Source organism: Elephantulus edwardii, unplaced genomic scaffold, assembly GCF_000299155.1.
Source record: "Elephantulus edwardii isolate Elephantulus edwardi_28Jun2011 unplaced genomic scaffold, EleEdw1.0 scaffold00126, whole genome shotgun sequence".
Classification (NCBI taxonomy): Eukaryota; Metazoa; Chordata; class Mammalia; order Macroscelidea; family Macroscelididae; genus Elephantulus; species Elephantulus edwardii.
In genome coordinates this window covers 3,037,096-3,061,713 of record NW_006399876.1, presented here as the reverse complement: position 1 = coordinate 3,061,713, position 24,618 = coordinate 3,037,096, and the positions used below count along the sequence as shown (strand labels likewise).

The 24,618-nt window shown below is 58.3% G+C and overlaps 3 protein-coding genes across 3 annotated transcripts in view; 2 read left to right on the top strand and 1 right to left on the bottom strand.

Moving 5' to 3' along the window:
- NAP1L4 (nucleosome assembly protein 1-like 4) overlaps window positions 1–7,068 on the top strand; it is a 32,246-nt gene extending 25,178 nt beyond the window's left edge. Inside the window, exons 13-14 of the mRNA XM_006893216.1 lie at window positions 767–823; window positions 7,030–7,068. Of these exons, the coding sequence (XP_006893278.1) occupies window positions 767–823; window positions 7,030–7,068 (96 nt within the window). The remainder of the gene's footprint in view (window positions 1–766; window positions 824–7,029) is intronic.
- Window positions 7,069–14,379: 7,311 nt separating this feature from the next.
- Window positions 14,380–14,802, top strand: PHLDA2 (pleckstrin homology-like domain, family A, member 2). Its single transcript, XM_006893215.1, has one exon. The coding sequence runs from the start codon at window positions 14,380–14,382 to the stop codon at window positions 14,761–14,763; it is 384 nt and encodes a 127-aa protein (XP_006893277.1). The 3' UTR covers window positions 14,764–14,802.
- A 1,572-nt stretch (window positions 14,803–16,374) lies between these two features.
- Window positions 16,375–24,618, bottom strand: part of SLC22A18 (solute carrier family 22, member 18) — a 30,271-nt gene continuing 22,027 nt past the window's right edge. The window contains exons 8-12 of the mRNA XM_006893375.1: window positions 23,357–23,457; window positions 19,153–19,254; window positions 18,808–18,928; window positions 16,762–16,945; window positions 16,375–16,447 (exon numbers count right to left, since the gene is read on the bottom strand). Of these exons, the coding sequence (XP_006893437.1) occupies window positions 16,375–16,447; window positions 16,762–16,945; window positions 18,808–18,928; window positions 19,153–19,254; window positions 23,357–23,457 (581 nt within the window). The remainder of the gene's footprint in view (window positions 16,448–16,761; window positions 16,946–18,807; window positions 18,929–19,152; window positions 19,255–23,356; window positions 23,458–24,618) is intronic.

The following is a 24,618-nucleotide window of genomic DNA, read 5'->3' as shown; positions in this document are numbered from 1 at the left end:
CATCATGCTTGGGAGGGTGGAAGGACAGCGCAGGAGGGGAAGGCCCTCTATGAGGTGGATTGATTCAGTGACTGGGGTAATCGGGATGAGTGTGTTAGAGGTAGTGCGATTGGCACAGGGTAGAGCAGGGTTTAGGGCGTTGTACATAGGGTCGCTATGAGTCAACAACAACAGTGGAAGACACCGCAGGGAGTGGAGCTGGAGACAGCAGAGATAACGAGGCCACTGACCTCCTTGGATTGGAGGAGGAGAGGGAGGAAGTAAAGAAGCTGAGAGAAGAACTTCTGAACAAAGAAAACAGAAGCCTTGTACTTGTGGCCAGGTCTTTACTCTTACCAGCCGGGAATCCTTGATGCTGGAACCAACACGTCAGGATTGGAAGAGCACGGCAGAAGCATTCGGGCAGACGGCTGGTCTGGGGCTCCTCTAAGCCAGTGCCGGTGGGATGTGAAGTGAAGAGGCTTCAGTTACAGCGTGTGTATGGAGGTGATAAAGTTGGCACAGACTGCTGGGAGATCACATAACTACTGTGAAGATGGTGCAGTCCAGGAGTGGGCCTGCCTTCAACACAATCTGCAGTCCATCTGCATCCACCAGCTCAAAACTCCCCAGCTCAGGTGTTTATACAGAAGAAGTGATTGAACCAGAGGTTTGAAGACCTGATTCCTTTGAACTAGATTTGTTGTGTGAGTTTCTGTAAGGAAATCTAAAGTTCTTGAAATTGTGTGTTTACTCACTGTCACTCCTCTCCCCTTTCCACTTGTAGGAGTTAGAAGGTGATGAGGAGGGAGAAGAGGAGGAGGACGCCGAGGTTAACCCCAAGGTGAGTAACTCGGGGAGTGCACAGGTGAACTCGCCCGCTGCGTTGTTTGACCTCTGATGCAGAAGTGGGCAGAACTTGTTTTTGTCACCTGTATCTAGAAAATGTAATATATTAAAAAAAAAAAATAAGTGTTGAAGTATAAATAATCTACGAAAGGCTTTTGTGAAATGTTTTAATCATCTCAGCTAGTCTACTTTCTCTACACAGTAGCCTTATTTTCTACATCCTTTATTGTTCTCAGTGAACAATTTAACTTAAGCCATTTGTAAACATTTTCCTTTCTTTAAAAACTTTAAAAAAAGAAGGATTGTTTTAATGGTAGAATAATGAAATAGTGAGCAGTTTGTAGTTGGACTGTGACTGGTCAGGAGATGTTGAGCTATGTCGATAATTTACAGTGAGCCAGCGAACTTTATGAAAGAGCTTTAAAAAGAGTAAGCAGACTTGCTCATGATAGCAGTTTAGTTGAAATTAGCATACTTTGCTACATAAATTGTATTTTTATCCAGAACTTCTGTAGTGCCTCCCACAGGATGTACTGAGAATTAGCTGATTTTCTAGTATGAAATTCTGTTTATAGCTTGTATGCATCTTGGGATTCAGTATCTTCTGGGCTGTTGGATTGCTAACTTTGCCTGGTTCCTGGGCCCGTGCTCCCTGGGCCCGTGCTCCCATCCGTAGACATTGTTTGTGCAGCCCAGGCTCCCTGTAGTGTACTGTAGTGTCCATCCGTAGATGTTGTCTGTCTGTGCCTGCTGTGCCCGGGGCAGCTTTGCTCTCAGCTACTATTGATGTGTTCTTGGTTCTGTCCTCAGTGTGTTAACACCACAACCCCTAGTGCTCTTATAGCCCAGAAACACCACCCATGTATGACTTTAACAAACGAGGTTGGTTTTCTCACTGTTGAGGGGGCTGTTGTTATGTACCGTGACGTTAGAGCCAAGCCATTGAACATTGCCCATATTTCTCCCATGGAACAGCTGGTAGGTTCAAATTGTGCACCTTTGTGTTGGCAACACAACTCCCTCTACCTACTAGGCCAACAGAGCACGCTTCTCTTTCTGCCCTGGAAGAGGGGCCTTGTCGCTAGAGCTGCTGCCGCCTCGCCTTGGAGAGCTCTGTATGCCTTGGCATCTGTAGTCCCCCGTTTCTCTTTCCCCTGGCTTATCTGATTTCCTTTATCTCAAAAGACGAAGATACATGCTGTGTAATCCTGTGTCCTGAAATAACAAAAGGTCCATCCCCAAATGAGATTTTGACAGTGAGCCTAATACAAGTTAGGGTTTACAGCACATACTTTGTGGGAGACACTGTTGAGTCTGTATCATTCTATCCTTTTTGTCTGTCTCCCATCCTCCCAAAAAAAGTTTATTTGTGCAAAACCCATTCATCATCTCAGAAGTCTCAGATCCACTCTGTGTCTGAAACTTCATCTTCTGAGTCATACAAATTACATGTGAGGGAGAGTTTTGGGACATTGGGGGAAGGACCTGGGTGTAAAATTTCTCTTCATTTCTGTACTTGTGAAATAACGATATATGTTACCTGTTTTCACATTCCAGTACTAGGACAGACAGATAGATGCATGACAGATGAGAGACACTGGAGCAAGCAGAGAAATGGCAAACACAAGTCCCAAGCCCACTTGATGGCCTTCAGCTCTGACTCCGGGTCCTTTGCTCCCTGGGCTTCGGGTGGCACCGTCCCCAGGTATGCCTGAATGGCATCCCGACTCCATAACCGGAACAAGCTGTTCAGAATCCGACTGTACCCTCGGGGCTGAGTCCCCCCCTAGTTTCCAGGGCCCCTCTCCCTGTGCTCCTTTCACAGACAGTGCAGGGGTCCCCGCATCATGGAGGACAAGGGATGCTGCTCCTTTGGGCCTTTTATTGCCCGCAGGCAGGCAGACACATCTCTGCCTTCTTCCAAGCTGATGAGCTTGCTTAGTTATATCTAGTAGTCTTGGTCTCATTTTGGAAAGATTGGGTTTTCCAACTCTCTTCTCTATCCTTCTTGGGCTCCTGTAATTAGCAGTGATCCCTTTACGGTCTTGCTTAGACAACATCACCAAACATTTGGGATCACTCAAGCACGGTTTTTGCATAAAAAGCACGTCCTTTTGTCCAGTCGCGTGTTCACTGGAGACAGAGACTTCTTGGTGACCACCTTCACTTCAGGGCCCTGTCAGAATTTGCTTTTGACATGCATAATTTTGTCACGAATCTTTGTCAGGGTACTGCAGCTTTTACTGTTACTTTTGGTTGTTAGGTACTGGGGACTCATCGTGACCCTGTGAACAGTGGATCTGAGCCTCGCAATACCTAGTGCCGTCCTCACAATCTCTGATAGACTGGAGCCTCTTGTTACTCTGCTGGGTCAGCCCACATTGTTCAGGGGCTTCCTCTCACACTAACCCTCCACCTCTCCAAGACCGAAGTCTTTTCCCAAGAACTAGCTTCTCCCGCCCACATCCCCAGAATATGTGAGGTGAAGTTCCACCAGCCTCGCTTCCAAGGAACACCTGGGTGCACTTTCTCTAAGACGTTTGTTCTTTTGGTAGTCGATGTCATATTCAGTACGCTTCCCAACACCAGAGTTCAAATGTATCCGTTCTTCTGTCATCCTTATTGTCCACCTTTCAAATGCATAGCAAGTACTTGAAAAGCCCAAGGCTTGAATAAGGTCCCCCTCAATTTTTAAACTGACATCATTGCTCTTTAGGACTTTGGAGAGGTCCGCAGCAACAGAGTTGCCCCAAGTAATGCATCTCTTGATCCTCTCACTGCTCGTACCAAGCACTTTGTAGATCCAAGTAAGATGAATTTATTGACAGTTTTAATGTTTTGTCCATCTGTCAAGACGTTGCTTATTGGTCCATTGGTGAGAATAATTTGCTTGCTTGTTATTGAGCTGTTATAATCCATGACGAAGGCTAGTCTGTGATCATCTTCGGCCACAAGTGTTTCCAGTCCTCTTTGCTATTAGCAAGCAAGATTGTATGGTCTAATGACGCAGGTAGTTGATGAGTCTTCCTCTGATCCTCAGGCCCCATTTTACTTCATAAAGTCCAGCTATTTGCTCAGCATAGAGATTGACTAGAATGTGGGAAAAGATACGCACAGCCCCGACTGACGGCTTTCGGTTCCTTGACAGCAGACCCCCTAGTCTAGCACGGTTTTTGGTTTCCTGACTTCTGTTTCTAGCCGTGCCTCTTGGGGACAGTGTTCTGTGTTCAAGGGGACCATCTCCTCTCTGCTTTGTCTCTTCTTCCCTCCTGGCTCATCGGTGCTCTCGTGTGTCCTTCCATGTCGTCTCCTCTCTCCTTCGTCGTTTCCTCTCCTTTCCTTCTGCCTCCAGCGAGACTGACATAGCACCCTGCTCCAGCTTCACCGACACAGCAGGCCCCCTATTCTCTAATGGGCCTCGACCCGTCACCATCAGGGCTAGGCCTAACCACAGTAAAAACAACACAGTGCATGACTGATGTCCTTCTGGGAAGGACAGGAAAGGGGCAAGAGCTCCGGGCGTTGCTTCTAGGAATAAGCACATGGGAGGAGACTGAGGCTGAGCAGTGGTCCCTGGGGCAGTGAAGGGCTCCACTTGAAGACCAGGAGGATAGGGTCTGAGTGGGGGCCTTGTCTGAAGGTCCTGTCTGCCACATGTGCCTGTTTGGCCTCTGTGTCCTTGGCACCAGCCTCTGTTTCTCAGGGGTCTTTCTGTCCTGTCTGCTTGGCGTTCCATGTGTTGCCCTATGCATCATCTCCCCATCCCCTCTGTCTCGGAAGGAGCGTTCTCACCTGGAGACCACACTGCATCGCACGTCCCGGCACGGTGTGAGCACCACCCTTCCTCCCTGGCTCCTGGGCCTGGAGGTCAGCGTCCGGGAGGAGGGCCCGTGCGGTGGTCGGTGTGACATGTCTCGCACACTTGTCTCTGATGTCCACAATGGTGGGGAGTGCTCGGTTGTTGGAATCGCTGAGAAGTCCATGGGCTGCCCCCTGGTACGCGACAGCCCTGGGGTGTAGAAGGGTCCATCTCAGGTGGAGGACTGGGCAGCCGTCCGCTCTGATGAGAAATTGTGGCTGTTCCTCCTGTATGATTTTGTGCATTTTGTTTTCTTTCATGCTGACAGTTACTTTCCATTTTTTCCCCGTTTAGGTGTAATTTTTGTCTGTTAATCATTCATACGTGGCTAGGTAAGGTGGAACTCCCTTTATTCCTACTCTCCAAGCTCTGATCTCTATCTTCCACATGTGTTTCCACTGGGTGACGAGGTCAGGCCTAGGCAGCGGGGACAGTATGGCTCCCTGGCCCATGGACGGCCAGCACTGTGGTGTGTGTGCGCTCCAGAGAGTCCAGCACAGGCTGCAGGTGGGATGTGGCGTTTCCCTTCAGAGCTGGGCAGCTGAGGCGTGCCCTGCAGGGCATTTTAACAGGGGCTCTGCTCTCGGTCCAGACTGGTCGTGTGCTGCCCCAAAGATCCGCATCTTGGCTCCTTATTGGCCTGCGTCCCGGGACTGCTGTCTGGTTTGCTGGCTGTTTGCACGTCGCCAGTGGAGGCGTTGTGCAGATGAGCAGGCATGCGCAGAGGGCCAGGTGAGCTTTCTCTCGGAGAAGCTGAGATGCGAGGCAGAGGGGACACAGGCCTCCCTACAGAGGGAGGAACCAGCACAGGCTAGGGCGGTGGTGACCTCGGCCCCACGCACCGGAAGCGAACGGCTGCTCCCCGAGTGGGGCTTCAAAGCATCTGATGAGCTGAAATGAGCGCTCGGTGGCTTGCTGTCTTCCCTTCTGTTGTCAGAATCTGGGCTGGCCATCGCCGTAGCCAAAATCATGCCCTGTCGCCACAGGTTCTTGCTGTTGAAACCGTGGTCACTCTAGCTTCTCTGGGCCATTAGCCCGTGTGCACGCAGTGTCCTCCTTGCCCCAGCAGAGGTCAGTGTTGAGGTTCCGAGCTGCCATCCAGCTCACCTGGACCATGGCCCAGTCCCTGCTGCTGAGCTCAGGACCATCAGCCTGCTGGCCAGGGTGGGTGGCTGGAGGCTGTGCACGCCGGCGGTCTGCGGCACACAGTCCGCATGTGGAGGCCCACTGCGAGTGCCCCTCAGAAGAAGCATGCACAGGCTCGGCCTCTCTGGCCATCGCTCCCTCTCCTGGGGCCTTGACTCCCCTCCTGCCCGCGCCATCTCTCCGTCGGCCAGGAAGTGCTCGGACAGCGCTGCGCTGACCCTGGGCCCAGCCCCAGCCTCTAGGCGCCACTGGAAGTCGCACTTTCTTCCTGTTGGCTGTTAATAAGCACTGTCTGCTCTCAGCCAAACTCCTGGCTTATTCAGGTAGTTGGACGTGCTCTTTAATTTACACGGCGCTGTGTAAATGGCATGATGCCGGATCTGTAATTTAGAGACTTGGAGAGAGTAAGACGTCTCCTTGTGTCTTCTGCCCCAGTTCTCACCGTGTCACCCCACAAGCCCACTTGATGGCCTTCTCCGTGGCCTGGCCAGTTTCCCCTGGGGGACGGTGTGCGGGCACCTCCACTTACCTCGCTGAGAACACGGGGGCCAGCACGGGCTGGCCTGCCTCTGGGGCTCTTCTCGGCCTTTCCCCACCTGATCCTGACATGGCTTCCCAAGGAGCAGCTGGGCTGCTGTACAATACTCCTCGGGCTTTAGGAAGCAGGAGGTTCAGGGGCCCATGAGAGTTGCTGGAGTGGACACTGACCAGTCAGAAACCGCAGGTCAGGGACTTGGGGGCACTGGTGTGGCTGGTTTTGACACAGTAGATTAGATTGGACCAGTCGGCTCCTGACATGGGAGCGATGCTTCCCTGAGGCCTTTGCAGGAGTGGTCCTGGAGCAGGGAATCCAGTGCCATCTTACTACATCTTCTCAGCGCCCATGTGGTTGCCTTGTGCCCTGCCCAAAGCAGTGGAGTGTGGGTGTGCCTGGTGGTTCCCCTGGGAAATGCTTCCCCATGAGGAGCAGGAGCCGCCAGGTGTCCACAGGCCTGGCTTTCCCCTCCGCTGGCCGGAGTGTGGTGGGCTTAGCCCAAGGCCCACTCCTGATCCTGACTTGGTCTGTGTCGGGCACCCCTCCCTCTGTCCGTCTCTCCCCCGTGTCAGCCTGTGTTTGAAGCAGGAGTCCATGTGCTGTAAGCGTTGTGTGACTGATGGGAAAGTCTCCTCTGAAAGGCCTCCCCTCTCATTGACAGAAGGATCCCAGCCAGCCCGCTGAGTGCAAGCAGCAGTAGATGCCCCTTCCAGGCTCGGTGGACCGTCGGGACCTCGGACCGTGCTGACCCGCTCACCTAACGTGCTCTCCCGTGCATGGTTTTTACTCCCTTTCCTGTTTCTTTATTATTGGGCTTAACCTGTACAGTGACCACTTGATTGACCTTTCCGAAGTCAGACGCTCCCTGCAGCACCTGTGCTGCCCCGTGAGCTCCCAGCCTTGCCCTGGAGGTCCAGAGACCTCTCCAGGGGGCCGAGCGGGAGTGCCCACCGCGTGGGCCGCTCGCAGGGGAAAGGCCAGGCGCCCAGGCCCTGCGCACTGTCCTGCCGCCAGGGCTGCTGCCTGCCTGTGGGGAAGCCCGCTCGCCTGTGGGCCCGACCTGACCCGTGTCCTAGCGTCAGCTTCCGGAGCGCGGGCGCCGCCTTCATCCCGCAGCAGGGTTGGGGCGGGCGGGGCGGCGCACGCTGACTCTCAGCAATAGCTTTAGCAGTTCCTTCTCCTATTTATTTATTCGCTCATGTTCGTGAGGCCTTTGGACTTGGGCTGTGGCCTGTCCTTATGATTTCTGGAGCCATGTTGTGACAACAGCTTCAACGACCTCAGCCTAGAAGATGTGGCGTCCATGGTGGCAGCGTGGCCCTGCCCACAGCTCTGGGCAGCTGGACCACACCTGGCTGTGAAGGCGGAGGGAAGGAGGGAGGGCTTGTGGCCGAGTGCGGGTCTGCCTGCCGCCCACTCCAGGAGGAAGTGCTGAGGAGTGGGATCGTGGAGCCCCTTCTCCTGCTCCACGACCCGCGTGTTTTCAAAAGCCCCGAACGGTGTGGCCTGCGGGCGGGGTCTGAAGCGGCCAGGCCTGCGGCACGAGACCAGCCTTACCTTACAGTCCACCTTTGTATCTAATACGGTGTTTCAATTTGTACAGAATAGTTAGAATATTCTATTAAAGTTGTGAACCATGACCTGGCTCTGGACTGTCTGTGTCTGGGAGGGGCCTCCGGGGTATGGGGGGTGGTTCCCCTTGTCCTGGATCCTCTGTGGGTTAGCCCCTGGGTGTCAGGTCAGGATTGTGTTCTCTTGTCCTGGGGGTTCGGTGTGGGCCCCCCAGCCTTTGGCACAGCAGGGTGAGAGGCCCTTGTCCTCACACCTCCACGAGGCGCTCTCAGTTCCCGGGCAGCTTCTTCGGCAGGGAGCTTGGCTGTCTCCCACAAAGAGCTCCTGACCCAAGGGCCTGCCGCTGGCACTTCTCGTCCTCCAGCCTTGTGGAAGAAGGGGGTCAGCTCTGAGTTGGTTCCAGCTGGGCACAAGGGGAAGAGCTGCGTTTGGGGGGCTTTTCTGTTCCTTGCAGGTTGAAAAAGCTCTGGGGGCAGCTTGAACCTCCTAGCAACCCCTTGCATTAAAGTCACAGCCATGGAGCCCCAGGGGAGGGGGTCCCTCCCAGTTGATGGGGTCTGGGTTGGATGGCAGGCTTTGATTCCAGAGGGTGTGAAGGGATGTAGCAGGTGAAAGCCCTGGATGACGCTCTGCCTGTCAGACTCCTCCCTCCCTCAGGAGAGGAAGTGCCCCGCCTGGAACCTCTCCAGTCAGATTACCTAACCGCTGAACCTCTGCCGGCTGACTGCCCTTTCCTCCCTGGACAGCAGCAGTCTTCGTGACTCAGTGAGCCCCGCATGGCTGGGGAAACTCCACAGTGCCCTGCATCCTGTCCCAGCGCGACGGGGGTTCCCACAGAAGCCACAGCCCTGCCTGCTGGCCTGTGCCCCACACCTGGAATGCTGCTTCAGGAAGGGCTCTCGAGCCGCCTGGGGTGCTGCCCAGCCCCCAGAAGCCCTTCACTGTCCCCTGGCGTCACAGCCAAGTAATTGAAGGCAAGAGTGGTTGCGTAGGGAGTGTGCTTGGTCAGCAGGCAGTCTCAGTGGGGGTCAGGCCCAGTGTCTGCAAGGTCATCAGGGCCTGGACAGTGGCACTGAAGCTGCCACTGTAATTTCCAGGGAAAGTGACTGAGTCTCCACCCACAGGCCATGATGCCGGCCAGGGGCACGGCTGATGAGGCCATGCTGCCCAACACCCCACTAGCCCGACGTGTGCGGCGTGTGATGATGCAGGGCCCACGGCCGTGCTGACTGCTGTAGCCGCACACGGGGGTGCGGGCCGGGCACCTCTATCCTGCCCACTAGGAGTAACAAGGTCTGGGGCCCTGAGAGAAGGACAAGATGTGGCAGGCAGGCATGACCACGAGCTGCCCTGAAATGGCACCCTGGACTCACAGGGGTCACAGACCAAGTACCTGGACCATAGGGAAAGGAAGTGTGCCCTGACCTGTGTGCGCACGCCCATGTGTGCCGGGGTTTCTGGGCAGAACCTGCGCCGAGGCTGCTGGCCCGGCCTGTGGGTCACTGCCCTCTGGGGAGGTGCCAGATGAGCCACGTGCAAGGGGACCACGGGGACTGTGACTCGGGCACGCTCTCTGGTTTTGTGTCTTGTGTGCTGTTGAAGAGTCATCCGTTTTGTGGAGTTGTGCCTGCGGTCCCTGCCCTGCCCACCCTGCACTCCACACTGTATCTGTCCTCCCCTGGTCACAGCCTACCTGAGGAGGGGCTGCTGACCTGGCCTCGTGCCTCTAACTCTGCCACTGTTCTGTAGTACCTCTGAGCAGACAGCCCTGGGGTGGCCATGGAGGCCTTGCACTGCTCTCCGGCACCACGGCCACGTCACGCACGCGCGCGTCCACGTGTGTCCTGGCCAGGCCCAGCTCTTCACCTGGTGCACGACTGGGAGAGGAGGTTCGGGACCATTGTCCACTGGTGCTCAGAGATCCGTCCGGTGATAAGCAGTGGAGAATGTGACCCCGTGGCAGCACACTCACAGAGTCCTGTCCACACCTTGGGGGTCTTTGAGGAGGCCGAGTGTCCATCTCTACCATCTGGAGAGTCTGCAGAGCTGCTTTGTCTTGAGGGGAGCAACTTTGTAGAGTGGTGGGAGGGACAGTCTCCCCACTGTCCTGACTCTGGACCGACCCCTCGGTGCTGTCACTTAAGGCCCCCTCCAGGTCTCAGGAGCTGTGGCTGCTGCGGACAGACCGGCTCACCCCTTGGCCGCCAGGCAGCATTGCGGGTGGAGGTGCACGCACTCGCACTTGTCTGTCTGTCCTGCCCTGCCGAACACTCCCTTTTATCAGTTCCTCAGAAGTTGGGCGTGCCCCTGCTCCCCCACAGTCCCTGTACCTGGGAGGTGAGGGGTGACATCAAGGGAGCCATTGGCCTTGTCCTGCTGACACCTGGCTCTGAGTGGTGATGTGACCACTGGCAGGACAGTGTCCATCTAGAGCAGTCAGCGGTGAGGTCTCGGCCTCCCCATCCCCAGGGAGCCCACAGCTGGCCCTTTGGCAGACTTTGATTCTTGCTGCCGCCCAGGGTGGGGTGACTCCTTCCTCTGGAAGCTGGCACCCAGGCCTTCTCTGGGAGCTGGCCAGCTGTGTGGCCAGCTCTGAGGACTTGCTAGGGAAGGTGGGACACAGCCTCCGGGCGGCTGCCGAGGGTTCCTGTCACTGTCTTCTGGCCTCTGGCTCCGAGGGCCCCCAAGCAGCACCTGCAGAGCCTCGTCACCCGCCTTGATGGCCAGGCTGACTCAGCACCAACAGGCATGCGGGCCCGGATGTTTGTCTCCATGGCAACCCAACAGCCTGGCCCAGCGGCTGTCACTCCCTGGCCCAGGCAGCTCCTTCCAGGTCACACTGGATTCCAGGTTTAGCTCACTGTTCAAATAAAATGTCATCTCTCAAAGGAGAAGCCACTCTCTTGAAGTGTCTTGCCATCATTTTTTGGTAGAATCTTAGATCGCCTTTCCTAGTGGATTTTTTGGTGAAAGTGTGCATAGCACACGGATGCCCTTTCAACAAGCTATACACTCACCGTCCAGTCGGTGACACTGCTGACCCTCAGCCTGCATTGCTCACCTGCCTGCGTGCCTCCCATTTCTCTTCTGGTTGCCTCATTTACAGTCTCTGCTCCTTTCTGTCCCTGCCCTTGGAGGAACTGACCAGTGGGGCTCACGGAGCTGAGCACAGCGCTCCTGAGTCAGACGACACTGTGAGCTCTCACGTCAGGGGGCACCCTGGGGCTCACTCTGTTCAGAGCTGCTTCTATGCTGGTCGGGCCTTCCTCCTCCATGGCCCTCTGAGCCCGGAGTTCTTAGGGTTCTGCTCCACATTTTTCTCCCTTCCACTAGAAGTCATCTGTTAAGTCCATAAACAACTTGGAGTTTGTGAATTTCTCTGTTCTCTTCTGTCTGGAGGGGCAGATGACAGCAGCGGTTAAGAATACGGGCATTATCCCCTAGGATCATTGGTAGACAGGACACAACCTTTACAAACTGTTAAGGGCAGGTGCCCACAGTGTTCAACCAGACTACGGCCCTTAGTGAAACAGCACTAACCCTGTGAGATGATGGGTGAGGTCTTAGAAATAACTCCAGTGATTTCCACTTATTAAATATGGAAGAGAGGGGCAGTGTTCCATGCCAGCTGAAAGGAGGCTCCAGAGGACCAGCCCTTGGGGAGAAAGTTGAAGCCTATGCTTATGTTGACGTTTACAAGCTGTGGAAACGGTGGGCGTCGGGAGGTGCCGTCAAGCCCAGTACGACCCACAGCTCTCCCGTGAAGAGCAGACCTGAACCCTGTCCTTGGCCATCCTCACACTCTAGCACTTGACCCTGTCGCTGTACGATGCCAGTCCTGGTTGCGGGGCTTTGCTCTTGCCTGCCTCCCTCCTTTGTAACCCTGATGTCCCTCTCCAAGGAATTGCCTCTCCTAGGAACGTGCCCAAAGTGTGTGAGACAAAGCATCATCCTTGCCTCCAAGGAGCACCCTGGCTGCACCTTCAACACATACCACATACCTGTCCTTCGTCAGCCCAACACCGTATCTCAAAGACAACAGTCTTCCTGTCCAGCTCTCAGACCATAGGAAGTGACTGAAAAGACCGCGGCCTGAATCTTGTGCCCCTTGGGCTTCCGACTGACAGCACTACTCGGTAATTGGAGAGGTTTCTTCACGACTCCTGCTCTAACTGCTGGTACCAAGGATACTAACTATGGAGTCTTCTCCATCAGTCATCGTGTGAGCGGCATCTGTTTCTCCATCCTCAGAGCTGTTTGGAACCTGCTGCTCAGACTGCACCAGAGGGCTGTCGGGAGGGAGAGGCAGTGTGAGAGACGGGGACAGACAGAGCCCTGGGGTGGGGTCTCCTGCCCAGGCCTCTCACTTCAGCTCTGAGTCACAGTGGGGCCTCTGTGCTGGGTCAGCCCAGGTCTGTGGTATGGAGCAAACTCTTGGCACTGTGCCTGGAGGCAGCCTGGACCCATGCGCTCCAGTGATGCGGTGGGGGTGGGGCTTCCTGGAGGAGGTGGCCAGGCTGTCTCCCAGGCCTCCTGCTGAGCACTCCTACCCGCCATGGGAATGGTATCGAGCCCCGAGCCCCGGGCACTGGGGCCGGCCTGGTGACACAGGCAAGCTTCCTCACAGCTGGGCTGTCCCGAGTGGCGCGTTGGGCAAGAGCTGATTGGGTAAGAGCCCGGCAGCGCTCGGCCCTGCTGTGGAAGTGACCTCACTTTCAAAGACTCTTCACCCAGTGAAGTGCTAAAGGCCCAAGGTGTCTGGGGACCTGGTGGCCCCTGTGAGTGGCCCCACATCTGTGTCCATGAGCTGGGCTCACTCGGCCACTTCCCAGGCCTGCCTTCTCTCTCCCGGCTCCAGGAGTCTCAGACCAGATGAAACCCACAGGCTGAGTCTACTGTCTCCTGGGGACTCCCCTGCGGCTGTAATCTTGACGGGAGGCGAGTGGCCATCTTCTCTCCCAAGCAGCAGCTAGGGGATCAGAACCACTGCTCTCAGCACCACTACACGCACTGTGCCACCAGAGCCCTGTGGGCGGTTCTACTGGGTCCTCCAGGGTCACTGTGAGTGAGGGTTTTACCCCTCCGGCCAGCTCTCCAGCCCCTTTTCTCCTGGAGACTCTGTTTCTTCACCTGGAATGTTCTGAGCATGCCCTTTCTGCCTCATATGACCTTGGTTGGACATCCACTGACCCCAGAAGCCCTTCTCCCCTTAACACCTCCCCAGGAACTCTGACTCCACTGCCCACTGTCCCAATCCCCCAAGACAATACAGTGCTCAAGCACTGGGCATCAGCATTGATCTGAGCGCCCCTCCACAGACTGGGTCCCTTAGCCAGAGGCTCGGTGACCTCTGCTGGGATACCTCCAGTGACCAGTGACTTCAGCCCCCGTCCTTGTCCAGGAAGGCCCCCACTCCAGCCCGTGCCTGAGCCGGCAGGCCGGCTGCCCAGCTGCCCCTGTGAGACCCTAAAGAAGACGGGGCTGGCAGGCTGGCTTGGGGGCCTCCCTGTGCTTGACGGTTACCTTGGTCCTGGGGAGAGTGGACACAGTCCTCTCCAGTCCCTTTCCCAGGCATCAGCTCAGGGCAGTTACTGCCCTGTCCTAATGACATAAGCCTGGCCCGGCCATGTCTTAATGGGCTGTCCCGCGCTTCTTAACGGCAACTCTGAAGGGCCAGTGGCCTCATGCGCGCAGCCCTCGCTTCCCGGGACTCCATGGCGCCCGCTCACCCGCCGCTTCCCGGCCATGGTACTTTCTCCTCTGGGTAGCGGCGTGTTCACTACACACACACACACACAGTCACACGGACTGAAGCTGGGTGAGGATGTCCCGGGGAACAGTGACCTCAGCCAGCTCCTCCCCCACCCCTGGGAACCCAGGAGGAGCCGCCCTCGCTTCCTGCTATACTTTAAACCCTTTAAACCTGGGGGTGAATCAAAGGCTGTCCCATGAGTCAGCCTCCCCCGCGACCCTCGCCCCGAGGCTGGACCGCCCAGTAGGATACAGGGACTCGAGCTGGGAGGGGGCCTGCCTGGGCCGCCCCCGCGCGCCCGTCCGATGGGTTGGCGGAAAGGGACGACCCCCTAGTTCACGCTAAGCGAGCGCTGCGGGTGCTGACAGGAGTGTCCCACTTCCCAGAGGCGAACACTGAGGCTCGGAGCACCTGCACCTGGCCGCGCGGGGGGACAGGGACAGTCCTAGGCCGGCGGGCCCCGAGGGGCGATAAGGGGCTCTGGGCGCGCGGCCGGGGACCCGGGCCTGAGCGCAGCGCCGTCGCCCGCAGCCCGCCCGGCCCGTGAGTCAGCGCAGGGCGGGCGCGCATTCCACCGCCGGTGACGCCGTCGAGGGGCGCGGCCGGCGGGCGGGGCGGGGCGCCCATAAAGGAGGCGCCGGGCGGCGGGGGCGCAGAGCCCGCACGGCCGCCGAGCCCGCCGCCGCCATGAAGACCCCGGGCGAGGTGCTGCGCGAGGGCGAGCTGGAGAAGCGCAGCGACAGCCTGTTCCAGCTGTGGAAGAAGAAGCGCGGCGTGCTCACGCCCGACCGCCTGCGCCTCTTCCCCGCCGGGCCCGGCGCGCGCCCCAAGGAGCTGCGCTTCCACTCGATCCTCAAGGTGGACTGCGTGGAGCGCACGGGCAAGTACGTGTACTTCACCATCGTCACCACCGACCGCAAGGAGATCGACTTCCGCTGCGCCTGCGAGAGCAGCTGGAACTCGTCCATCACGCTGGCGCTCATCGACTTCCAGAACCGCCGCGCGCTGCAGGCCTTCCGCAGCCGCCAGGAGCGCACGGCCACCGCACCCGCCGAGCCGCTGGCGTCCTGAGCCGCCGGTGAGTGCGCGCGGGCCGCCGCCTGCGCCGTCGGGGACGGGCCTCTGCGCCCCGGCCCCGCCGCTGACCCCCTGTCTCCCGACAGGAGCCTGGGACTGGACGAGTTAGACCGGCCCCGGCCGCAGGGCCGCGCGCAGGAGCCGAGGGGCCCGGCCGGGAATCCAGAGGCCAGCCGAGCCGAAGTCGCCGCAGAGGACCTTCCCGTGCTGAGCCGCGAGCCTCGCCCGCTGTGCGGGCGCGTTAAGTTATTGGACATATCTATATATTTATTTGATGGCCACTTGCCGTCTCAGTGTTGTGGATTTTTTTGCATTAATGTATCCATTCCAGTTAAATAAATGACTTTTCTACCAGCCGCTGTGCGCCGTCATTCCTGCCGGCCACCGGGAGCGGGAGGGCAGGTGCTTCGAAGGGGTTAGTGTCCGCTGAGCCCCGGGAAGTGCCCGCGGCCCAGATCAGTGTTGTGCCGCCCCCCCACCCCTCCCGCAGTGTCCGCTCAGGGGGTTCTGAGCGGCTGTGACACGTGGGAGGTGACTCCTCCAGCTGCCCCGCCCTCCGCCCACACACCACCTGTCCCTGGGGGCCAGGGACCGGAAGACAAGCCCAGACACCCCGCTGGGCCTTGGCAGCTGAGGACGGTGCTGGCTGGCCCGCAGACAAGGGGTCTGTGAGCCCCAGCAAAGCCACACGACCAGCATAGGGAGGGGGTCTGAGCGGCCAAACCTCTGGCTCTCCGCGTGAGAAACCCTGCCAGTCAGCAGGCCCACCGCTGACCTGAGTGAATGAGAGAGCCCACGTCCAGGGCTGCCTTAGGGGCTCAGCCAGGTGGAGGGCCTCACCCCAAAGGTCTGCGGCAGATGAGGCCAAGCAGAGCAATGGTGCCAGGCCTCTGGACTCCCACCCTGGGCTCCACACTGAGATGCCCTCCTGTCCACACCCTCTTCTGGATCAATAATCAAAGTCAGGGAGTGAGACCCTCACCCCGGGTGGCATTCAACACAGGTGGAGTCTGGCCTGGGCTCTTGGGTAGAGGAAAGGAAATCCGATGGTTTGAGTCCCCTTTCTCAGTCTGGGCACCATGGAATTGAATTTGGGCAACTGCCTCTTCCAGGGCTGTAGCCCTTGTGGTCTGGGGGTGTAAGCCTTCAGAACCCTGCTCCCCAAAGATTCTCGTTCCCCCCAAATTAGACAGACTGGTCCAAGGTGGGGAGGGACACAGGCAGTGTCTCTGGGTCTTGGTCTTATGGCCCCAGACAGGCTGGGTATACCCAGTAAGGACTTGGAGAGGTAGGGCAAGGGGGTCACACAGATGGACTCCAGGACAAGGTGGGTATACCCAGTGAGGACTTGGGGAGGTAGGGTGAGGGGACACACAGATGGACTTCAGGACAGCGTGGGTATACCCAGTGAGGATACCAGGAGGTAGGGCCCGGGGACACAGGACATGGCTACAGATGGTTTCCAGGACAGGGTGGGTGAGGTGATCCTGAGGGACCCTCCCTCAGGAGGCTGGCCAGCAACTGATTTCTGAGGCCCCCGCTGGGGGGTGAATTCCACACCTCAAACCTCATTTTCCTGATTTTTAAAACAAAGTCAGCTTCTCCCTAGGGGCTGGGGCAGGTGGCAGGGCACTGAAGGTTCACTGGGCCCCAGGCAGCCTGCTCAGCCAGGCAGGTTCTAGGGGTGGGCAGTGGGTGGGTTGGGAGCCCCCATGGGGGGCAGGCAGATGTGTCTGCCTCAGTGGCTGTGGCCGTGGCCAGCAGGGGGTGGGTCAGTGACAGGCAGGATTATACTGGGGCAAACCTAGAGGCTTCTCTGGGAGATCTTGCCCCTGGGGCCAGTGCAGCCCCATCCTCCAGGAAGCCCTCCAGGCTATCTGCCCAGCCCAGACCCCTCAAATGGGCCCCTCAGTGGGGCCTGTGAACACCAGGCTGGTGAGGTCCAGCGTGAGTTTATTGTCAGTCTATGATGGGGTGGGGGGCTCCCATCACCCCAGCTTGTCCGTCTTCTGGAGCAGAGGCATCTTCCAGAGCATCAGGAAGACCAGGAGGTTGACAGCCGCCTGCACATGTCCGAACACAGGCACCCCAACATGGTGGTACAGGAGGCCGCTGAGGGTGGGTCCCAGCGTGCGGGTCAGCGGCTGCACAGTGGCACAGAGACCCAGCATGGTGCCTATAGGGATAGGGTGGGTCAGCAAGATATAAGGCCACACTCTCCCAGCCCCCATTTAGACATCCCCAAAGCCAGCTGTCTGTGTCCTGGCCTCCCGACCCCCAGCCTGCACTCCTGAGTGGAGCCAGTTCCCAGGTGGGGCGTCTGTTCCCTGATCCAAGAAGTCCAGAACATGCACAGGAGAAGTTTGGGTGACAGGTCACAAGGGGCAGTCTCTACCCTCTCAGCCTGCTCAGGGAGGTGGCATCTGAGCCTTGGGCGAGGACTGTCTCCTGGCCACCACTCTGGGACCTGGCCAAGTGGGCAGCAGCCGAGCAGGGAGCTAGCTGCAGGGCACTGAGGAAAGGAGGGTGGGGAAGGTGGACAGCAGCCCCTGTCCTGCCACCACCCTTGTGGAGCCGATGCCCTTTCTAGTGCCATGGACCCTGCCCGCTCTCGTCCAGCAGTGGCTTCAACAAGGCCCTACTGGCTCCACTCCACTCACAGGCCCACCTGCCTCTGGCCCTGAGTGTCCCTGGGGGCCCTGAGTAGGGAGGGGCATGCAGTCACTAAGCCCAGACTTTTCCCAGGGCCCAATTAAGCTAGAGGGGTGAGCCAGTGGGCTGATCTAGGGGGGTGAGCCGGAGGGGTGAGCCAGAGGGCTTGCAGATACTGGTCCCTGCCCCCAAAGATGGCTGAGCTCCTGTCCAGAGGGTCACCAGTGTCCTGGGAGCCCTAGGCAGCCCCTCCCACCGCCCACAGCCCTCAATTACTGCCTCCTCCACAGCCTGAAGTTCCCAGGCTGGTGCTGGGAACCCAGTGGCTCCTCCCAGCGTGGGGGAGGGTGCCTAGGGCACGATGCAGGCCTGGCCTGACTGGGCCACCACTGCCCAAGAAAAGGCTGCTCTCCCCTAGCGTCCAGGGCCCCCACCCCCAGGCCTACATGCTATTTCCTGGCTTTATTTTCTGTTTCCTCCTGGCCTCTCCAGAGTACCAGCCTCACCTCCTCCAGGAAGCCCTCAGTGGCCACTGAATTCTCCAGGGCAGCCTGAAGGACAAGTCTACTCATTGGCTGCCCTGGTCCAGGTGCACAGACAGAGGGCCAGCTAGTGCCCAAAGCCCCTCAGGCCCTGGGACCCCAGCCAGTCCACAAGATCGCCAGAATGGGTCATCTGTACACTGTCCACCAATCCAGGGAACACCCAGTCGGCTTGGAGACCCTGGCCTCACAGAATCAAGCTGGGTCTGGAGAGTGGTCCAGGGGTTGCTTGAGGGCTTCCTGGAGGAGGCAGCCTTGAGGAACCATAGGGATTAAGGAGCCTTGTGCATTCATTCATTCATTCATCCATCTGCTCTTCAGTCATACCACAGTGAGTATGAACAGAAGGGACTGAGACATGCTGGCCTCCTGAGCTGGCCCATACTTGCCTGGTAGCCCCCCTATTCTGACCACTGGACTAACTGCCCTCTGCCTGGTTTCAGGAACCCAGCCAGACCCTCCAGAGAACCAACTTTCTTTCTTTTTAGGGACTTTGTGCCTAAATCTCACGACTGAATTAGACACCACCTCTTAGAAGCCCTCCTCCCTGACCTGTCCAGGCTGGTGAGCAGGACCTCCATGCAGGGTAAGGCTGGGCCCCACAGCCAGGCAGGAGGGTGACCAGAGACTGCGTCTGACCCCACTCCCGCCACCCGCACAACACCCCCTGTGCTGGGCGGACTGACCACAAGCAGGGTGGCTGCTCCACTCCACACTGCTGGGTAAGATTCCCAGGGCTGACCGGGCTCCCCCAGAGTCAGCATCCCCCAGAGCAGGGCCCCCGGTCCAGAGGTCACCCCTCTCCCACTCCCTGGAGGCTGATGGAACTGCAAGCCATGCTCACCTGTGTCTGCGGGGGAGACGGACTGGGTCAGCATGCTGTCGGTGACCACGTTGAGGACACACAGGCTAAAGATCAGGCCAGGCGCCAGGAGGCAGAAGTGGTAGACATTGGCCATGAGAGCCTGGAAAGAGCGGCAGGTCTGGGCTGAGGGGCGCCTGGAAGAGCTCCCACCCTGGGGTCCCCACTCCTCTCCATGGCGCTGCCCCATCGAGGGCATGCAGGGCAGGAGGAGCCAGGAGGGGCCCACGCGCTGCAGCCGGGACTCAGTGTCCGCCAGCTCCCAGGAGGACCTAGTTCTGTAGCTGGAGACTGCAGCTTTGTTGGGGGTGAGGAGTGGGCACTCACCATAGCGAGACCCACGATGACGAAGACCAGTACGCTGGCTTGGAGAAGGGTGCGCTTGGAGAAGCGGCGGCTCAGCCGTCCAACCACCAGACCCTGGACGACCTGGGGAAAGGACAGGGAGATGGGAGGGGGTGCTGGGCTGCCGCCCTCCACCCAAGGCAGTGGGAACCTCAGGCCGGAGTCCTCAGCAGTCCTGGGGGTTCTATGCCCACCCAGAGCTGCCCTAGTTTTCAGCTGCCTCCGGAAACCCTATGAACCTGGAGAAAGGATGAAAGTTACGCATGCAAGTGTCGAGGACTTCTGTTCACAGGGTCGCTATGAGTCACCTACGACTTGACAGCACTTAACAACAACATCCTAAAGGATTATGGTTCGAATCCACCAGTCGCTCTGAGGGTGAAGGACTTTGCTTCGAATCCACCAGTCGCTCTGAGGGTGAAGGACTTTGCCATCCACTCCCATGAAGATTCAAATAAAAGCCCCCGCCCCAGCCAGTGCTGCCGGGTCTGTTCCGATAAGTGGCCTCTGTGGCGGCTCCCAGGTTTAAATCTTTACCGGAGAAGACGGTCCAGCCTCCTGCGGAGCAGCTTGTGGACTCAAATAGCCAACCTTTTGGTTAACAGCACATGTAATCACTGTACCACCAGAGCTCTGGTCTGTGGCTGAGAAACTGTCTGGGACAGCTGTCATCTGTCATCGGGGTGCTAGGAACCTCGGTGAGGTGGGTGGGTGGAAGGGGGGTGCTTCTTAGGTACCCACCTGAGAAGGTCAAAAGAGGAGGGAGTCCCAAAGGCAGGAACGAGCAGCATAGAAGGAAATGAGAATTACAGAGAGGGAATGTGGACAGTGCCGTCATTGTGGGGACCATGAGTCATGTTATAAAATAAAAGGGACCCGAGTGTGTGAAAAGCCAGTTTGCTTTGTGATTTTTCAGTGAAGGCGTGCACACCGAAGGCCTCTGCCCTTTGAAAGGCGAGCCTTACATGTTAGATTGCTAAGCAAAGGTCTGGCGATTCCAGTGTGCCAGGAGCTCAGACACGGAGGGACAAGCAGTCTCCTTTGTGTTCATGTCGGGACGCTGAGCAGGGCTGTGAAGAGCTGGACTTGACACTGGGCAGCGGGTGCGATCCAGGGGCCCCTGCGGTGCCACACAGTCCCCACATGCCTCCACTCCACCAACCCTCTCCCTCAGCCTTCCAGGCCTGTCAATGCAGATACGGCGGCTCAGAGGGTGCAGGTGGGTGGATGGGCACCCTGTCTCCCATACGAATGTGCTGGTGACAGGCAGACTGCACCAGAAGTGTGACTTCGCAGCCCTCCAGGCCACCATCCCATTCACCAGCTGGGTAGACCAAGGCCCAGAAGGCTGACATTACAGAGCTGGTCAGTGGGGGAAGCGTGGGTGGACCCTCAAAAACAAGCACTACCCCAGAGTCAGAGAGCGGCCTGGGTTCCTGGATTGCCTGCTGCCAGCTGGAATCGTTCCTTAGCTCCTAGGTGTGCCCTACCCAGGAGGAGGGGCCCCAGGTTAAGGGTCCCCTGGCTCTTCAGACAGCACAGGAAGTGTGGTCACTCGCACTGGGAGGGTGGGAAGAGCCCGGGGCTGGCAGCGTCTCAGGGGCAACCCGGCCCTGTAGAACGGGCCCAACCACTCTCCCCACTTCCTGCCAGGAGCCTCACTGCTCTCATTCACAAAGGCCTTTCTGAGCCTGATTGGTGAGCTCCTGGCCCCCTCCTGGCTCACTCCTGGACCCCAGTCACTCCCAGCCCCACTGCTCCTGATATACTCTCATCCCCCCCCCCACTCCTGGCACTCCCCTGCTGCTTCCCCCCTCCCTGCTCCCAGCACTCACCCCCACCCCTGCTCCCAGCTTCCCCCACATCTGCTCCTGGCTCCCCCGCCTGCTCATTCTAGTTTGTTCTCAGTTCTTCAGAAGGATCACTGTCTGACAAGTGCCACTGGTGCAACACACCCAAGAGTAAATCACGAAAGCGCGGAAGACCCCAGCAAGAATCTCATCCACACACCACCACTTTCTGAGGCTCTGAAGCTCCACGGGAAGTGTTCACCTTTTAACACGTGGGTTTGAACTGCCAACCTTCCGGTCAGCAGCGGCCCACACCTCCTCTCGAGCCCCCAGGCTATGCTGACCAGAGCGGGCTCCTCACAGGCCTCAGCCTCCACTTTCAACTACAGACATCAACAGCACACCTCTGATCACGGTGGCTCTGGGGCCTCTGGTGGCCCCAGCCATCCTGTCCATGCCCCCAGTGCCGGCAGGAGACCCACACCCACTCCAGAGTCTGCAGACCTGGGACCGGGGACCCTCCTTCTGTGGAAGTCCAGGCCCCACCTACAAAGTAGGGTCCTCTCAGAACAAATCTCCAGAGGCCTCCAACTTGGCCTCCTCCTGCCCCGTCCCAGAATAGGCCCTCCTGTGCACTGCACCACCTGTCCCTGCCACCCCCACCCCCGGTCTGTCCGAATGTCCAAGAGGAGCCACTGGGCTAGAGTCTGGAAAGGACACCTGCCACCAGGCTTCCAGGAGGCCATTCCTGCCCAGCTGTGGCATCCAGAGGGAGAAAGGGGGAGCTTCCCACCAAGTCCACGGAACCCGCAGGCACCCCACGACCAGATGGCTTCTCAGCCTCACTTGGCAGAAGTCAAGACAGAGGCTGCGACGTGTTCAGCCCACGCCCTGGCTGGCCGGGACAGCTTGGGGGAAGAGGCCAGACAGACCTCCAGGCTGCCCGCTGCTGGATCGCCTCCTGAAGCCTACACGGGCCCCCACCTGCCCCGGCTCGCTGTCACGGCAGTCCACACTACACAGGCACCGCTGTCCACAGGCCAAGCAACGGCTCCCCTGCCTCCCTTCTCAGACAGGACTCCTAGGCAGAGCAGAGCTGGGCCACCCCCTCCAGGAAGCCCGCCTTGCTTACCCCAACTTCCTGGGTAGGGCCCCCCTGCCTGAAGGAGCCTTGGTGGTATAGGGTGTAATTGTTCAGCTGCTGACTGAGAGGGTCAGTGGTTCGAATCCACTAGCTGCTCTGCAGAAAGGCCTGGTGATCAGCTTCTGATTTGGACACCCTATGGCAGTTTTGCTGACCCACATGGTCACCCAGGCAGAAGCCACTGGCCAGCCGTGGGTGAGGCCTGGTCACCTCCCCCTCAGAGACCCGCTGCACTGGGCTGTCCGCAGCTCATGGCCAGTTCCCCCAGCCCCTGCAGTCCAGCCGTGTGTGGTCCCAAAACAGAATGCCAGGACCCCTGGTGGCACAGCTGGACAAGGCCTGGGCAGGGGCGCTGGGGGAGGGACATGGGTCAGGTGTGGCCACCGAAGGAATCACTCCTGGATAAGGAGGACCGAGGGGGCAGCAAAAGAAATGAAGACAGACTTTTGCACAGTCTATAAAATAGACGATAGAGAGGTAACGAGATAAATGGAGGGACTACACATGTTTGAAAGCTGTGTGTGGTGGAGTCTGGCCCGGCCCACGCTGGCCCTTCAGGAGGTTTCAGAGGCTGTAAATCGCAGTGGGAAGAAGCCCATCTTCTGACGGTGGAGCAGCTGGTGGATTTGAACCTCCTGCCTTTGTGCTGGCAGCTACACCTCCCTATCATGTTATCTCTATTGTTGGCTGTAAACTGACAGGAGGAGGAGGATGGGGAAAGGACTGGGGGGTGGGGTGGACCCGTGTTCCCCCAGAATGCACGTCAGCCTCTCAGCCCACTTCCTGCTGTGTGATGGGACTTGGATGTGATCAAGCTGTGCAGGAGACGGGCAGGTGCTTGTGAGGGAGGGGCAGAGGACCAGGACTCAGGAAGGGACATACACGGAGGACATGTGACCAACGAGGCGGACATTGGACAGTGTGGCCACAGCTGACAGAGGCCACCAGAGGTGGAGAGATCTGCGGAGCCCCCCGAGGGGTGTCCCGGCCTCTAGAGCTGCGGCCCCCACTGTGAAGCATGTGAGGGCAGCCCTGGGGGCTCCAAGGGGGCCCTGGAGACGGAGGAGGTGGGGGCAAGGGCCTGGATCACCGGAGCCTGGTGCTGGGCAGGAGCAGATGGGGAGGAAGGTGTTGACGGGAAAGGGTCTTGGTGCAGGAAGCCCAGCCATGGACCATTCGGAGTGGCCGGTAGAGGACAACTCCTCACGGAGGGGGACTAGCCCAGGGTGAGGCCACTGTGCCATCTACTCACCATCTGAAGGATCCCAATGTAGGAGTTGAGGTAGCCGGCCTGGGCGGCCTCCAGTTTGAAGAAGTCCATGGAGATGATGGAGAACATGATCATGAAGAGGCCTAGAGGTAGAGGGCAGTCAGCGCCCACCCGGCCACACCTGCCTGGCCAGCAGGGACCACGGGCAGTCAGTGCCCACCTGGCCAGCAGGGGCTCAGGGCAGTCAGCGCCCACCCAGCCACACCTGCCTGGCCAGCAGGGACCACGGGCACTGGCCGCAGTGAGGGTTCAGGCCCGCACAGTGTCATGTCCTGGAGCTCTGAGCACTGTCCTGGACTATCCCTGGACAGTACTGAGCCCATCCTAGGAAGAACCTCCTTTCAGCGGCTAATGTGCTGATGGAGGGAAGATGAGGCCAGAACTAGCGTGTGGATGGGCTGTCCAGGGCCCAAGGCCATTCTGGTCCAGGCTGTCTGGAAATGGGGGCCCAGGGCTGAGCCCCACCATTCCTCGGTCTGAGGAAACCTGAAAGGCCTTCGGTTTCCCTGCACAATCTTCCTTAAAAATCATGATAAACATATACAAGCAACAAAGTCCCCTGTCTCTTCAGTTTCTTCACACTGACCGCTCCATGGTATAACCCCACGCCACGTGCTATGCAAGCATCCCCCCTTTCCACGGGCTCCACCATCCCTCACGGACAGCCTGGCTGCTCTCAGGTATCACCAAGCCTGCGGCCCGTGTGCCTTGTCCCCGGCACGCCGCCCCCATCTCCACACGCCCACTGTGCCCACTCTCGCGGGCCTTGTCCATCTGGCAGAGGTTCTTCCTTTCTCCGTCGCTGACCCTTTTCCAGGCATGATGTTCCTCTCTAGGGACTGGCCCCTCCGGACAACATGCTCGAAGTCACCCTCCTCGCCTCCAAGGGACGCCCCGGTCACACATCCTGCAGGGCAGATTTGTTCGGTCTTTTCACTCGAAGGTCCACACGGTTCTCTGCCAAGAGCCCCATTCACAGGGTTCCTTCTTCACTCTTCCTTCCTCATCGTCCAACTGCGCTCACAGGAAGCGAGCTGAAACGACGTGGACGACTCTCCACCAGGCGTGTCTTCCGAGAGGCCGCGGCAGCAGTCGGTCTCGGGCTGCGGCCTCCACGGGTGTGGTGTGTGGATCTAAGCACATGGAAATCTCAACAACGCCAGGCTTCTCCCCAGTGCTTCTGGTCCAGGGACGAGGATTTCTGTTTTCTGGATGTTGACGTGCAATCCATACTGAAGTCTGTA

What these genes read in the sequence shown, in the direction of transcription:
- PHLDA2 (XM_006893215.1), top strand. Translation starts at nt 14,380, where the DNA reads ATGAAGACCCCGGGCGAGGTGCTGCGCGAGGGCGAGCTGGAGAAGCGC.